Source organism: Leptinotarsa decemlineata, unplaced genomic scaffold, assembly GCF_025532065.1.
Source record: "Leptinotarsa decemlineata unplaced genomic scaffold, Ldec_3_MD MMD2_tig00000157_RagTag_RagTag, whole genome shotgun sequence".
Taxonomy (NCBI): Eukaryota; Metazoa; Arthropoda; class Insecta; order Coleoptera; family Chrysomelidae; genus Leptinotarsa; species Leptinotarsa decemlineata.
The window spans coordinates 814,958-830,738 of record NW_027412543.1 but is presented as its reverse complement, the minus strand read 5'-3'; the positions used below and the strand labels follow the sequence as shown (position 1 = coordinate 830,738).

Sequence of the window (15,781 nt, the reverse complement as noted above, 5' to 3'; positions counted from 1 at the left end):
ATCTCACAAAGGCAAAGAAAGATAGACATGTGAACTTACTGCTGATTCAAGATAATTATGATGAAAGTGAAACTCCAGTCCGCTATCACTATGTATGGATAAAGAACTTATCAAGGCTCTTATCGAAACAGTTGAGTGAAGCGCATGGTCAAAAGTACTTTTGTGATCGCTGCCTACAGTACTTTCGATACGAAGAAAACCTATAGAAACATACCGTGGATTGTCAGAGAATCAATGAAACAGCCATCAAGATGCCTGAGGAGGGTGAAAATATTCTCAAGTTCAAAAATCATAAAAATAAAGAGAAGGCTCCATTCGTCGTATACGCCGACTTGGAATCCATTCTGAAACCTACTGATGATCCTAAAAAACCTCAACATCATATTCCGGCAGCTGTGGGTTACTACTTGAAGTGTTCATACGATGATACTCTATCCTTCTATAGGGCATATCGTGGAGAGGATTGTATGCAATGGTTCGCTGATGACATGGGTCAACTAGCTGAAGATATGGCTACAGTGTTTTGGTGTTCATACGACATCGATATAAGTGTAAAGCAAGAAGTTGAGTTTCGAAGGGGTACACACTGCCACATCTGCGAAGAGCCCTTCACTCCTGAAGACAAGAAAGTACGCGACCATAACCATCTCATACCGCGTGATAACTATCGTGGCCCCGCGCACGTAGGTTGTAATATAAACTACAAAGATAGTCATGTAGTTCCCGTAGTCTTCCACAATTTGAGTGGCTATCATGCACATTTTATCATTACAGATATCGCATCTAGAATGAGAGGTACGATTGACCTGCTCCCCATCACGAAAGAAAAGTACATCTCCTTCACGAAACATGTGGATGATACTCCAGTGCAGTTTCGATTCATCGATTCATTCCGCTTTATGAATTCATCTCTGGATATGTTATCATCATACTTGACAGAGTTTCCTAATGTTAAGGTTCAGTTCTCGGAGTTACCTGAAGACTTGGTTGAATTACTTACTAAGAAGGGAGTCATGCCTTATGATCATATTGATTCTTTCGATAGATTTGATGAATCTTGCTTGCCCCCTATTGATGCCTTCTACAACAAATTAGAAGATAAGCCCTGCCCCCGTACACTATATCAACGAGCCCAGGATGTGTGGAACAGTTTCAGTTGTCAGACTTTGGGACAATACGTGGATTTATATATGAAAACAGATATCCTTCTTCTCGCTGACGTATTCGAAAAATTCCGAGCTAGCTGCCTTAGGACTCATAATCTGGACCCTGCCCACTACTTTACGCTACCAGGCCTTACGTGGGATGCGATGCTTAAATATACCAAAGTTGAATTGGAATTAGTGACAGATCTTGACATGTTTCTATTTGTTGAACGAGGAATTCGAGGTGGACTTAGCCAAGTTTGTTCTAAGAGAAGAGCTCATGCGAACAATAAATATTTGAATAATCATGACCCTTCAAAACCTGACACATACCTCATGTATTTCGACGTAAACAACCAATATGGGTGGGCGATGTCTCAGTATTTACCATATGATGGGTTTAAGTGGTGTGATACCAATATTGACGTTTTATCAATATCCGATGAGAGCGGCGTGGGATATATGCTTGAAGTTGATCTGGAGTATCCTAAACATCTACATGATTCACATAAAGACTTGCCATATTGCCCTGAACATATAAATTCAAAAACAAAAAAGCCTCCCAAATCTATAAAAGAGCTCACCAAATTGATGGCTACCCTCCATCACAAAGCAAAATATGTGATTCATTATCGTGCCCTCAAACAGGCCATTGCTAATGGTCTTGTCATGACGAAAATTCATCGCGTACTGCAATTCAATCAATCACCATGGTTGAAGTCCTATATTGATTTGAATACTGAGTTGCGGAAGAGGGCTACGAATGAATTTGAAAAGAACCTCTTCAAGCTAATGAACAACGCAGTATTCGGGAAAACGATGGAAGACATTAGAAAAAGAGTCAACATTAAACTCCTCACCAAATGGGCTGGTCGCTACGGAGCTGAGGCCTATATTTCTAAGCCAGAGTTCAAAAATTGTATGATATTCAATGAGAATTTGGTGGCAGTCGAACTGAGGAAACTGCAAGTTTATCTAAATAAACCGATACAAGTAGGACAAGCTATCTTAGACTTGGCAAAGACTACCATATACGATTTTCATTATGGCTATATGCGCCATCGATTCGGAGACAATTGCGTAATTCTCTATACCGATACAGATAGTCTGATTTATGAAATATCCAATCAGGATCCTTATGAAATCATACGTCAAGATTGTCACAAATTCTTCGATACTTCGGATTACCCGTCCAATAATCAGTTTAATGTTCCTTTGGTAAATAAAAAGGTTCTCGGGATGATGAAAGATGAGAATAATGCAGTTCCGATGACTGACTACGTAGGCCTTAGATCGAAATTGTATACCACTAGGGTGTTGGTGACGGAAGATAGTATCAATAAAAAGCGGCAGCAGTTGGTAAATGATGGCTATGATGAGGATGAAATTAATCAAATCATCTCATGTCTGGGGGTTACCAAGAAGGCAAAGGGGGTCAAATCTTCTGTGGTGGAGAATAAAATTACGTTCGATGATTATGTGAATTGCTTAAATAATTGGAAGAATATGAGTGTCACCCAAAATTTGATTCGATCTGATAAACATCAAGTACATTCCATCGCCCAATACAAGATTGCCCTCAGCCCTGAAGATGATAAGCGTTATATAATTCCAGATTCACACAATACGCTTCCTTGGGGTCACTATTCTATCCCTCAAACATCAAATGCTATGGATATAGACGATTAGCCCATGGTTATTAGTATATATGTATTTGACTGCAGTTCAGCTGAGAAAATATTTATATATTATTATTGAATGTTCAACTAACTACTTCATATTATCAGTAAATTTAAGGTATATAGATTTAAGAAACTTCAATAGCAGCACAATGTGTCGATACTTGTAGAATGTAATTATGAATATATTAATGGAATGATTAGATATCAATAAATATTTTGTAGTATATTTTTTGAATTCATGAATAATTCCTTCTCACGTTAGAAACTTCACGTTAGAAACTTCCAAACCCATCCTCCTTTCCGGTTCAACTAACCTCTCACTCATAACTAACATGATATTCCTTTACGTGGTGGCACCATTACGAATCATTATGATTCAACCAAAATAAACTGATTTTCTATTTTTACCAATATCCTGGATGAAAACTTCCTGTGCTTCACAGAAAAGGTTTTTTGATTAATTCAATTTCAATTGTTCGAGTGATACTTCAAACTGATACGTAATGAGATGGAGATGCGCTTATTTCTACACAATTTTTCATGACACGTTACATTGCAAATCATATGGATATTTGAAAAAAATGTTGATTGAAAATACGTGTTTTTCGCTGCGGTTAAAGTGACCAAAATCCTCTAGATTTCTATCCATGGGACCATCTCTTGTATATGAAGCTCCTGTACTAGATATGAATAATTTTATGAATCAAATAAATGACAACTGTAATGTAATAAGGAATACTCCTGTACTAGATATGAATGATTTTGGGAATCAAATAAATGACAATTGTAATGTCATCGTGTATTTTTAAACGTGTCGGATAATCAATGACAGATCGATCGCAGTCGTGTATTTTATCGGACATTTCGCTCATTCACTGCAGGCTCGAAATAGTTTATCATTTACTTTTGGTCTTCACCCCACAATCAACTACATACAATTTCATACCAACCTAGCCAGTTTTGTGCTGACAGTGTGATAGTGAAACTCCAAACTTTAAGGCCCCTTCTGGTTTGATTATGATTCAAACTGCCGCTATTGAATTTCACTTATAGTTGTTGGTAACCTAACAACATTGAATTTCAAGTTTTTTCAATGTTTTTTTTTCTTTGTATTTGCAATTCTCCCCTTGTTATTCCACATTAGATGTTCGATATTATATTTTTTATAGTCTACAAATTAAATCACTTGAAATGAGTACCCACATCGACCTGTTGCGACTAGTATAGCGAAAATAGGTTATGAGGTCCTTTTGGCTTCGTAAAATGATTAACTATGCATTTTGACATCTAAACGAATCCATTGATGTCAAAATTATCGGAATCGGACGACCGGAAGTGAAAACCGGAAGTGACCTGTTTTTGACGGTTTTGAAATCTTCTCACCCCAAGGAATCCAAAAATACCGTATGTTTCAGTATACGATGATTTTTTCATTTTTTGACAATAAATTTTGAGTTTGGAATCAAACTTCTGCAACTGGATTACACTCGTAGTTGTTCATAACCCAACAACTTTAAATTCCAAGTATGTTCAATGATTTTCTTTGAATGTGCAATTTTTCCTATGATATTCCACATTAGACGCTGTATATTATACTTTTCATAATCTACAAATGAAATCATTTGAAATGAGTACCCACATCGGTCTGTTGCTGTCTGTTGCTGTCTGTTGCAATGATTTTTTCATTTTCTTTGTCAATAAATTCTGCGTTTGCATCAAGCTTCTGCAATTGGAATAAACTTATAGTTGTTGATAACCCAACATTTCTCAATTATATTCGTTACACCATCTCAGTTTTTTCTCTGTTGGTACACTCTGTATTCGTTTCCCTTCCATTTGATGTACTGCTCGTTGAGATTCAACTATCATTAACAAAGATTTGGCTTAGTGCCTTTATGACATGTTGTGCCATCTTCGATTCTTCTTCGTCGATGAATTCTGCATTTCTTATCTTTTCATTCGACGTGCTGTACGCAACGATCCGATCATTATTAGCGAATATACAACCTAGAGCCCTTCTGACAGTTGTGCTATCATTTCTTGTGATAACTCATTAATTATCACACACGAAACCACCTCCCACGCTGACTACGTCACTTTCAAGGTTTTAATGTTTTATCACTATTATTATTATTATTCGACCCTCATTCTCCAGTTCAATTTCATCTAGCACAATCAATCGAGCGATATTTGATTTCTCCATTCTGATTAGCTGGCCGACACTACTCTGTAACAGAAGTTAGGTTGAGTGTTCCACAAGGTTCCGTTCAAGAGTCTGAAAATTCGCAAAATGAATCTTCATACGATAAAGCATGGACTTTAGTCATTTCCTGATGATGCTTACTTGGTTAGCGGAACGCGTTAAATGATAAATGACTGTCATATTGAAACACGAAAAACCGTTACGACAATAACGATGAAACGATAACGAATGAACGCACGGAAAACGGTCGAAAACGCACGAAAAAAGATCGAAAACGCACGAAAAACGATCGTAAACGCACGAAAAACGATCGTGAACGCACGAAAAACGATCGAAAACGCACGAAAAACCACGTATTTTGAATTGTCATTGTCAAATACTTCGCTCCCCTATTGCCCTCACGTTGAGTCCACAAAGCTTAACCTCTCGACACTTTTGGATCTCCTCTTTCTCCTGATGATGCTAACTTGGTTAACAAAGATACGAGACTTCCGACATGTTGGAATGCTAGACTTCTGTTGAACTGACATTTTTTTTTTTTAATATATTTTGACGCGCCCTGTACACTTCGACGCCATGTTTGTTTTCAATGATGTATTTTGAAATACCTTGTAACATTGAGGGATCACACTTTGAAACGATAAAGCCTCATTAATCTGTAATGTTTTTACTTAAATCTGATTCATTATTATTAATATATCACTTTCGCGCTTCCAATTTTCGTCGAGTAGTTCACGATTAATTCCAAAACCGGCAACGCTGTATGCCCCATAAACAATGATTTATTGTACAACTGGCAACGCCGAACCTGACATGCTGGCATGTATTAACATTTGACAGATGCAGTCTTATGAGTCTAGTGTTTACAGTGTCCTTCTTCAACCAATAGATAGTTCAGCTAGTGACTCATAGATGACTCTGTGTATTCTATAACTTAATTTTCAAACCGGCAACGCTACATTACTCCATAAACATTGATTTATTGTACAACTGGCAACACCTGCTTGCACTAGCAACCGGTAAAACCTCAATCTCCATCTCTCTTTGCATCGATTACGTCACACGCGCCTCTCGCTCTTACACACACATACACATCCTTACATGAAATATCAATTATTTCCCAAATCTAAGTATATTTTCCTATCTTCAATATGCTAATGACGATTACATTCTACGGAAATCAAAAATAAAAATGCTGTCAAGTATAATGAATGAGTCAATTTCGGTCCCGACAAAACTAACGCTATAAATACCCAACATTCGCAGTTAACTTCAATATCTTACGATGGTGTAGAGGCTAAGGACAATGTCTACGGCGCGGACGACCCAGGTTCGAATCCCATAACTATAAACTTTTTTATTTAAAATCACGTGACTGGAACGTGACAAGGGGGCCGAGGGGTTAGGTGGGGTACCAAGAAGGCCTGATCGGTGATGTGGAGTACTAAGGGGGGCCGAGGGCAAGGGGGTCCACGCTCAAATCGCTACGATACTCGTTCCATCCTGCGTCGATTTCGATGACGCTGATAGGTTACCCCCACTCCCAAGTGGTCCAGAAGTCTCTTTGCTCATCTACTGGTTTGAATTTCCCGCTCTATGCGTGATAGCTGATTGGTTGACTGAATGACGGTAAAAGTGGAAAAGTGGAAATGGTCTGAAGTGGGCTTTGAAGGCTCAGTTTACACATAATTGACGTCTGGTAGAGACGAGGCGCTGACCTTTACTCCTTTCGTGTGAAGTGGGCCTGAGGTCCAAAAAAGTCCAGAATTAAGCTCCATAAGAAAATACATGGGATTTTGGGCCAGAACTCCTATAGCTCTATTACTAGCATCCAAGGTGCATTTCAATTATTGCATATCATTAAAGAAAACAAACTCTTTGTAATTCTGCGTGGATATTTTTATAATTTTTTTGACAAAACATTTATTATGCAATGTTGATAACGTGTTCACCAGGAAGTTTGTAGATTCATCAGGATTGTTTATTTCGTGAAATTTTTTCCAATTTACAGTATTCACGCATTCTATAAACTATTGTTTACCATGTTCAGTCATATGTCTGCATGAAATATACTTATCTTCAAATGTGGAACGTGTTGCAATGAAGAATACAATGGTCTGACATATATATATATATATATATATATATATATATATATATATATATATATATATATATATATATATATATATATATATATATATATATATATATATATATATATATATATATATATATATATATATATATATATATATATATATATATATATATATATATATATTCATATTGCATATTGGTCAGCCCGGTATATGAACGGGGCGTTGGTCCACCTAGCACTTCCCGAATATATTCAGGTATATACTTTTCGGAATACTTTTCAGTGATATGATTTCATCAATAGGCAATCTACCCCTCTGATGGGCCTATTGATAAAATCATATCACTGAAAAGTATTCCGAAAAGTATATACCTAAATATATTCGGGAAGTGCTAGGTGGACCAACGCCCCGTTCATATACCGGGCTGACCATTGTCAGACCATTGTATTCTCCATTGCAACACGTTCCACATTTAAAGATAAGTATATTTCATGCAGACATATGACTGAACATGGTAAACAACAGTTTATAGAATGCGTGAATACTGTAAATTGGAAAAAATTTCACGAAATAAACAATCCTGATGAATCTACAAACTTCCTGGTGAACACGTTATCAACATTGCATAATAAATGTTTTGTCAAAAAAAATTATAAAAATATCCACGCAGAATTACAAAGAGTTTGTTTTCTTTAATGATATGCAATAATTGAAATGCACCTTGGATGCTGTCAAAATCATCGGAATCGGACGACCGGAAGTGAAAACCGAAAGTGGTCGTTTTTTGATGGACTCGAATCCTTCTCACCCTAAGGAATTCAAATATATCATATGTTTCAGTATACAATGGTTTTTTCATTCCCTTTGTCAATAAATTCTGCGTTTTGCATCAAGCTTCTGCAATTGGAATGGACTTATAGTTGTTCATAACCCAACATTTTTCAATTCCAAGTTTTTTCAGTGATTTTTGTTGAATTTGCAATATTTCCTATGCTATTTCACATTGGGCGTTGGATATTATATTCGTTACACCATCTTTGTTTTTTCTCTGTCGGTACACTATGTATTCGTTTCCCTTCCATTTGATGTACTACACGTTTTGATTCAACTATCATTAACAAATATTTGGTTTAGTACCCTTATGACATGTTGCGTCATCTTCGATTTCTCTTCGTCGTTGACTTCTGCATTTCTTATTCTTTCATTTGACGTGCTATACGCGACGATCCGATCATTATTAGCGACTATACAACTTAGAGCCCTTCTGACAGTTGTGCTATTATTTCTTGTAATTACCCATTAATTTCCACAAATTATCACACACGCCATCACCTCCCACGGTGACTACGTCACTTTCAAGGTTTCAATGTTTTATCACTATTATTATTATTATTCGATCCACATTCTCCAGTTCAATTTCATCTAGCACAATCAATCGAGCGATATTTGATTTCTCAATTCTGATTAGCTGGCCGACACTACTCTTTAACAGAAGTTAGGTTGAGTGTTCCACAAGTTTTCGTTCAAGAGTCTGAGAATTCGCGAAATGAATCTTCATATGACAAAGCATGGACTTTAGTCATTTCCTGATGATGCTAACTTGGTTAGCGGAACGCGTTAAATGATAAATGACTATCATATTGAAACACAAAAAACCGTTACGATAAAAACGATGAAACGATCACGAATAAACGCACGGAAAACGGTCGAAAACGCACGAAAAACGATCGAAAACGATCAAAAACGCACGAAAAACGATCAAAAACGCACGGAAAACGGTCGCACGCAAAACAGTAACTCCTCGACACCCTTGGTGTCATTTCCTCCTTCTCCTGATGATGCTAACTTGGTTAACAAAGATACGAGACTTCCGACATGTTGGAACGCTGGAATTCTGTTGAATCGACATGTGTTTTTCTTCAATGATGTATTTCAAAACGCCCTGTATACACAATAATATCATATTTCAAATCGACATGTTTTTTTCCTAAATTCTGACGCACCCTGTACACTTCGACGTCATATTTGTTTTTCAATGATGTATTTTGAGATACCTTGTACACATTGAGGGATCGCACGTTGAAAACTTACAGCCTCGTGGAACTGTTATGTTTTTTCTCAAATGATGTATTTTGACGCAACCTGTACACTTCGACGCCATGTTTGTTATAACATTGAGAAATCGCACTTTGAAACGATACAGCCTCATCAATCTGTAATGTTTTTTTCTCAAATCGGATTCATCATTACTAATATATAACTTTCACGCTTCCAATTTTCATCGAGTCATTCACGAATAATTTCAAAACCGGTAACGCTACATTGCCCCATAAACAACGATTTATTTTACAACCGGCGACGCCGAACCTGCCATGCTGACATGTATTGACATTTGACAGATGCAGTCTTATGAGTCTAGTGTTTACAGTGTCCTTCTTTAACCAATAGATAGTTCAGCTAGTGACTCATAGATGACTCTGTGTGTTCTATAACTTTTGTTGTATTCATATACTTTTGTATCGATGAATCGAGCGCTTATCTTTGTGTGGTTACTGATAACAGGACATGAAACAATTCTGAACGATGAATTATTCAAATGAATCTCTCAATATCCTATACACAAAGCCACGTGAATTTTTGAATCGATTACGTCACACGCGTCTCTCTCTCTCTTACACACACATACAGATCTTTATATGAAATTTCAATTATTTCCCAAATCTAAGTATATTTTCCTATCTTCAATATGATAATGACGATTACATTTTATGGAAATCAAAAAAAAATGCTGTCAAGTATAATGAATGAGTCAATTTCGGTCCCGACAAAACTAACGCTATAAATACCCAACATTCGCAGTTAACTTCAATATCTTACGTTCGTGTAGAGGCTAAGGACAATGTTTACGGCACGGAGGATCCAGGTTCGAATCTCATAACTATAAACTTTTTTAATTAAAATCACGTGACAAGGTGGCCTGAGCGCTGATGCGGAATCCCAAGGGGGCCGAGTACTAAGGGAGCTGATAGGTTTCAGGTGGAGTAGCAAGGAGGCCGAGGGGCAGAGTTCCACGCTTGAATCGCTCGTTCCATCCTGCGTCGATGACGTCACACGTTTCCCATCCTCCTGTTCGAACCAAAAATTGCAAAAAGTTCAGCTCCATAAAAAAATATATGGGATTTTGCGCTCGTTCCCGCCTTGTTCATCTACCCCTAGTTCAAGAGATGTTTAGTTTGATGGAAATAACACCTCCAAAATTTCAGACTGACGAAAAAAAAAACAAGACAGGAAGCCTTTGGTTGAATATCTCAATAGCGATGTTACTCAATGGGTAGAAAATCAGTATCGAAAAAATGAATGCCAAGGGTTAAGTTACTACTATAATATAATAATTTTCTTACTTAGCTATCCAAAGATTGGCTGAATGCTTATGCACAAACAAAAATTAATTTTGGTAAATATGAAAATAATAATGGGAATTATTCTCTTTTAGACCAAAGTCGTTGGTATTCCACCATATCCACCATGTATAGGAATATTCAATACAAATGAAAGGAAACAACACCCAAATTATATTATGTTTATTGTTTTCTACTATTATTTTTTCTATCTTCACGACCCGAAATTTCCCAACTTTTCAAAGTCGAAAAAATAGCGTAATGTTGAGAATTTTGTAAAATGGCCGAGGCCGAGGAATTAGTTACTACTATAATATATTGATTTCTTTACTCAGATATCCAAAGATTGTTTGCTGAATTGAATTAACATCAGACTTTTCAGTTTGTAAGCGTAATGTGAATTACGGGTAACCTAAGACTACGTTTCTGAAATAATTTATTATTTGCTAGTCAAAAGTGGCAATTAGTTACTACAACCTCATTAATGATAACACTTAAATGAAACGTTATTGAGACTGTTGCAAAGACTGAAAATAAATAGATACATTTTTAAAACTTTGCATTTCAATTTACTACCTCGCATTCACAGAACTTCCAGTACAAAAATAACTTCCTTGCCCGGTTACCACAAACTGAATCTTTCGAAATCAATCACTTTCATTCTCAGGGTGCGATATCTTGAAATTATTTTCCATGCGTCAAAGTATGTCTTCTCATATGGTCCCCTCTACTGTAACCTTTACCGCAAATGGGGCAATAGTGCGGTTTGGTATCTGTATGATGATACATGTGCCGGGTAAGATCCCATTTGTAATTGAACGTTTTAAAACAATGCACACATTTGAAGGGTTTGTCTCTCCAGTGCCTTTCGACATGTTTCTTCTGCAAGACCTCCTCACTGCTGAATCTTTTGCCGCACTTAACACACCTGAAGGGTTTGTCACCATCATGTATCGATTTTCTATGCTGTCTGAGGTAACATTGCTTAGAGAAATACATGTTTCATTGATCGCATTCATGTTTACACGTTTCAGAACCGCTGTCCCCTTCGAGCCTATTTCCAGTTGTTTCAAGACCGAAGCCTCGCTGGTCAGTTGGCTGCATATCCGTCTGCGATCCACCTGAATCTCCAATGGAAGATGACATTCCCCGCATATTTCCATTAAGATGTGAGTGCTTTGCTGCTCCGTTGCTATTTGTCGTCTGATGTGAGTTGGCACTATTCTTCAAAACCATATTTTTATGAATTGCAGAGTTATAATGCCGTTTCAAAAAGCCTAGAGAGGCAAAATGTCTTTTACAATCAAGACAATTATAGGATATCTGTCCCTCCATAGTAATGGATATACTGGTAGATTCTCGCAATGTCATAGGAGATGAAGCATTGAAATCATTTGAAGGCTCCAGATGTAGCAATTGTGATGGTGTTTGACTTATACGGAAATCGATCCCCGGTTGATGACTCCCTTGGGTTTGCTCAAATACAATCTCCGACGTTGACATCGCTTCATCAGTATATTTCGCTCCCTGTTTCATATACTGTTCGAGTTCCACCGCTGAAATATCGTTTTTTACTGCTGCTGATTGCCTGTCATGGTTTGAGAGGTTCGAGACGTTAGAAAGGAAAGGATAAGGAGAAGTATGGCAATTATAGGAATTCTGCCCCTCCATAGTACTGGATTCGCCGGTATTTTCTCGCGGTATCATAGGAGAGAAAGCACTGAAATCACTCGAAGGCGCTAGACGTAGCATTTGTGATGGTGGTTGCATGATACGGGAATTGATCCTCGGTTGATAACTCACTTGAGTTTCTTCAAATACTGTCTCCAACGTTGATATCGCTCCTTCAGTATATTTCGCTCCCTGTTCCACATACTGTTCTGGTTCCTTCGCCGAAATACTGTTTTCTACTGCTGCTGATTGCCTGTCTTGGCTTGACAGGTTCAAGTCTTCAGAAAGTAAAGAACCAGTAGAAGGATCACTGTTCAGAAATGCAACTGCATCCGAACTTGTTGCGAACCCATTCTCAGAGAAAACGTAATTTTCCAAATTATGGACTGATAAACAGAGCATATCGTATTCCATATGTCCTCATACGATACTTCGGAAACGGGCTTGAATTGTAACCATCCTTCACCACAGCTAAACTCTTTCGAGCAAAATGTAAAACCGACTTGGTCCGTAACTTCTGCATCTTGTATTACTTCTTGTACAATCTCTTTTATGCTATTTTTCGTCCAAATAAGAGGATCTACACCCTTGGGTGCGGGTTTGGGTTTGAACTCTAAAGTTCTACCAGCCAAATTGAATTTACGAATTTTCTTCACCGTATCTTTTACAATTAAAAATTTCTCCATTTTTGGAAATTTTTGAAAAATTTGAAATTCTACTCGAAGCGCGATCTTATCAGAAGATACTGTAAAAGCAGAATGAGCTCATCCCTAGCGCGCTATCATTTTTATAAAGATAAAAAGTGGGCGTGGTCTAAAGATGTCATGTGATTATTTTCTCGAAAGTGTTTTAACCTAAATTTCGAAATTCTCGGGTGTAGACAGGCAACTTTGTTCGAGTTATCACTTGTCCTTTTACAGCTATAAATATCCTTTAGAATTTATTCCGGAAAAATATTATGCATGTTATGTGTACTTGATTATAAATTTCAGAAATTCATTTTGTGTTGTGGTTTTTAGATTCTGGACGAGTTTATCACGCAGGGTGTGGCCACATCGAAAGTTGAGCGTTGGCTTAGTCCATTATGAGGGGGGTTTCTGTCAAAGTTCCAGTAAATACGACGAATTCATTTTACACGAGGTGTGGTCGCATCAAAAAGTTGGATATGACGACACGGATTACAGGTTTTGACAAGTTCAAGGTAAATATTTTGCTATTTCTGTGTGACCTATTTTTTCGATTTTTTCATATCAAAGTTTTCATTTGTTGTGAAACCACTTTACAATACTCGTTGAATCGAGTTATCGTGTTTGGTTTAAAGCAATAAATATTCTCATGAATAATATTGGGTCTTTTATCTCGATTATAAATTTCAGAAACTAAAACTACATTCAGGACGAATTTATCAAGTAGGGCGTGGTCACATCGAAAGTTGACACACAGTATTCACAATTCCATCTTTCGTTATTCCAAGTTCATAGTCATCAAAATTGATACGATTATAATATATATAGGAATATAAAACTATCTTCAAATACAGTTGCATGAATGCACATCAAGCATTTTGTCGTAGTACGGTGACCGGGGGCAAAGTTACAACTTCAGCATAATATAAATGTTTATAAATATTAGGGAAGGTCGAGATCATCAACAGGTATTGAGGAATTCATTCGGTGTCCAAAGCTTTCGGTATACAATGCAAATAATTTTCTTCATGACTATTCGTTCAATATTAAATATTATTACTTCAAAATACATCGAAATCATAACACGTTTGCGATTGATATATCAGTTACATTTGGAAAGTGAGTTTCAGTTTGAAGAAATAATAGCCCACACATGATGGAAATTTTGCCATAGTGTGGTGAAAATCGTATTGAAAATTCTACGAAATATAAGCGCATATATACAGAGTGAATCAATATTTGAAATACGTTGTTTGGAACCCCTCATAACCATTCTCTCTCTCTCTCGAAATTTGGCAGAAATAATGCTGAGTCGTATTGTGGAGTTAACGTTCGAAATTGGGGAAAGTGAAGTATTCAACAGTTTTGCGTGCGACGGTTTTGCGTGCGTTTTCGACCGTTTTACGTGCCTTCATTCGTTATCTGACTAATGACTAAATTCCACGCTTTGTCGTATGAAGGTTCGTTTTGCGAATTTTCAGACTCCTGAACCGAACCTTGTGGAACAATCAGCCTAACTTGTGTTACAGAGTGGTGTCGTCAGCCAATCAGAATGGAGAAATCAAATATCAGTAGAATGATGGTGCTAGATGAAATTGATGTGAAGAATGTGGGTCGAATAATAATAGTGATAAAACATTAAAACTCAAATTGTGTTACAGAGTGGTGTCGGTCAACCAATCAGAATGGAGGAATCAAATATCGGTGGAATAATTGTGTTAGATGATATTGAACTGGGGAATGTGGGTCGAAAAATAATAATAATAGTGATAAAACATTAAAACTTTGAAAGTGACGTAGTCAGCGTGGGAGATGGTGGCGTGGTAGAAAATGTGTGAGGATTTGTGGAAATAAATGATGCTGTAAAAAATTGTCCAATCGATTGTTTTATCGCTTGGACACGACCGTTGAAATCGAAAACGGAAGAATGAATTTGAAATTTCGATTTTGGTGAGAGTGAGATCCCATCTCAGACAAGTCCATCTGCCACAGATCATCCAGTCCTTTGATAATTGTACGACGTCGAGGAAATTTTTTTCTAATTGGTTTATGCAGTTCACGGACAAAGTTGAATCTTGTCTTTGGAAGCCAACTGCAGTTCACGGACAAGTTGAATCTTGTCTTTGGAAGCCATATGAAGACTGATGGATGAGATCATCAAACTTGTTATTTTATTATGGTGATGCGAAAAACTACATCTTGTTGATTTCCTTGATATCAGATTGTACTTTCGCTATATCCGAATTCATTTTGGAAATTTGTTTGGAAATATCACCTTGAAAGTGCTCCATCATGTCGTTTTGTTTGATTTCCAAAGTTTTGTTGTGCGAATGAACCAAATCGGTGATTTCTGTTATTTTCTTCAGCAAATCTGCTCGAATACTTTCAATATCACTAACATATTGTTGATTGAATTTTTTGAAACGCGCCACCGCCTCGTTATTGCGTACCATATTTGTTTGTACCATTTGATCAAAATTGGTATTGAGTGTTTGAAATTCAGTGTTGAATCGTTTGTTTACATTCTCCTGTTTTTTTAATGTCATTACTCATTTTTGTTACTTCATCATTAACTTGAGTTATTTGATGTTGATATTGTTCGATTTGTTCTCGCATTTTTGCCAGATTTTCATTTACTGGCCATTTGTTTTCGATATCGACCACTTTGATTCCGTATAGTCACATCAATTTTTTTCTCAACTTCATCCATGTACTCTTTGTTGACCACATCTGATGCATTTATAGGTCTCTTTACATTACACAATTTTAAATAAACAAAATCAATGTTGCCTTCGGGTGTATGTATCAAACCTCCAATACTATCTACTACTGATGTTGTAGAATGCTTTTGCTTCCTATTGGAACTACGCCCGAACTTGTCGATAGTCATGATG

At 37.0% G+C, this 15,781-nt stretch overlaps 1 protein-coding gene across 1 annotated transcript; it reads left to right on the top strand.

The window, feature by feature from the left end:
* The first annotated feature begins 251 nt into the window (after window positions 1-251).
* On the top strand, window positions 252-2,834 carry LOC141481358 (uncharacterized). Its single transcript, XM_074172751.1, has one exon. It carries the CDS (start codon window positions 252-254, stop codon window positions 2,832-2,834), a length of 2,583 nt encoding a protein of 860 aa, XP_074028852.1.
* Window positions 2,835-15,781: the final 12,947 nt, after the last annotated feature.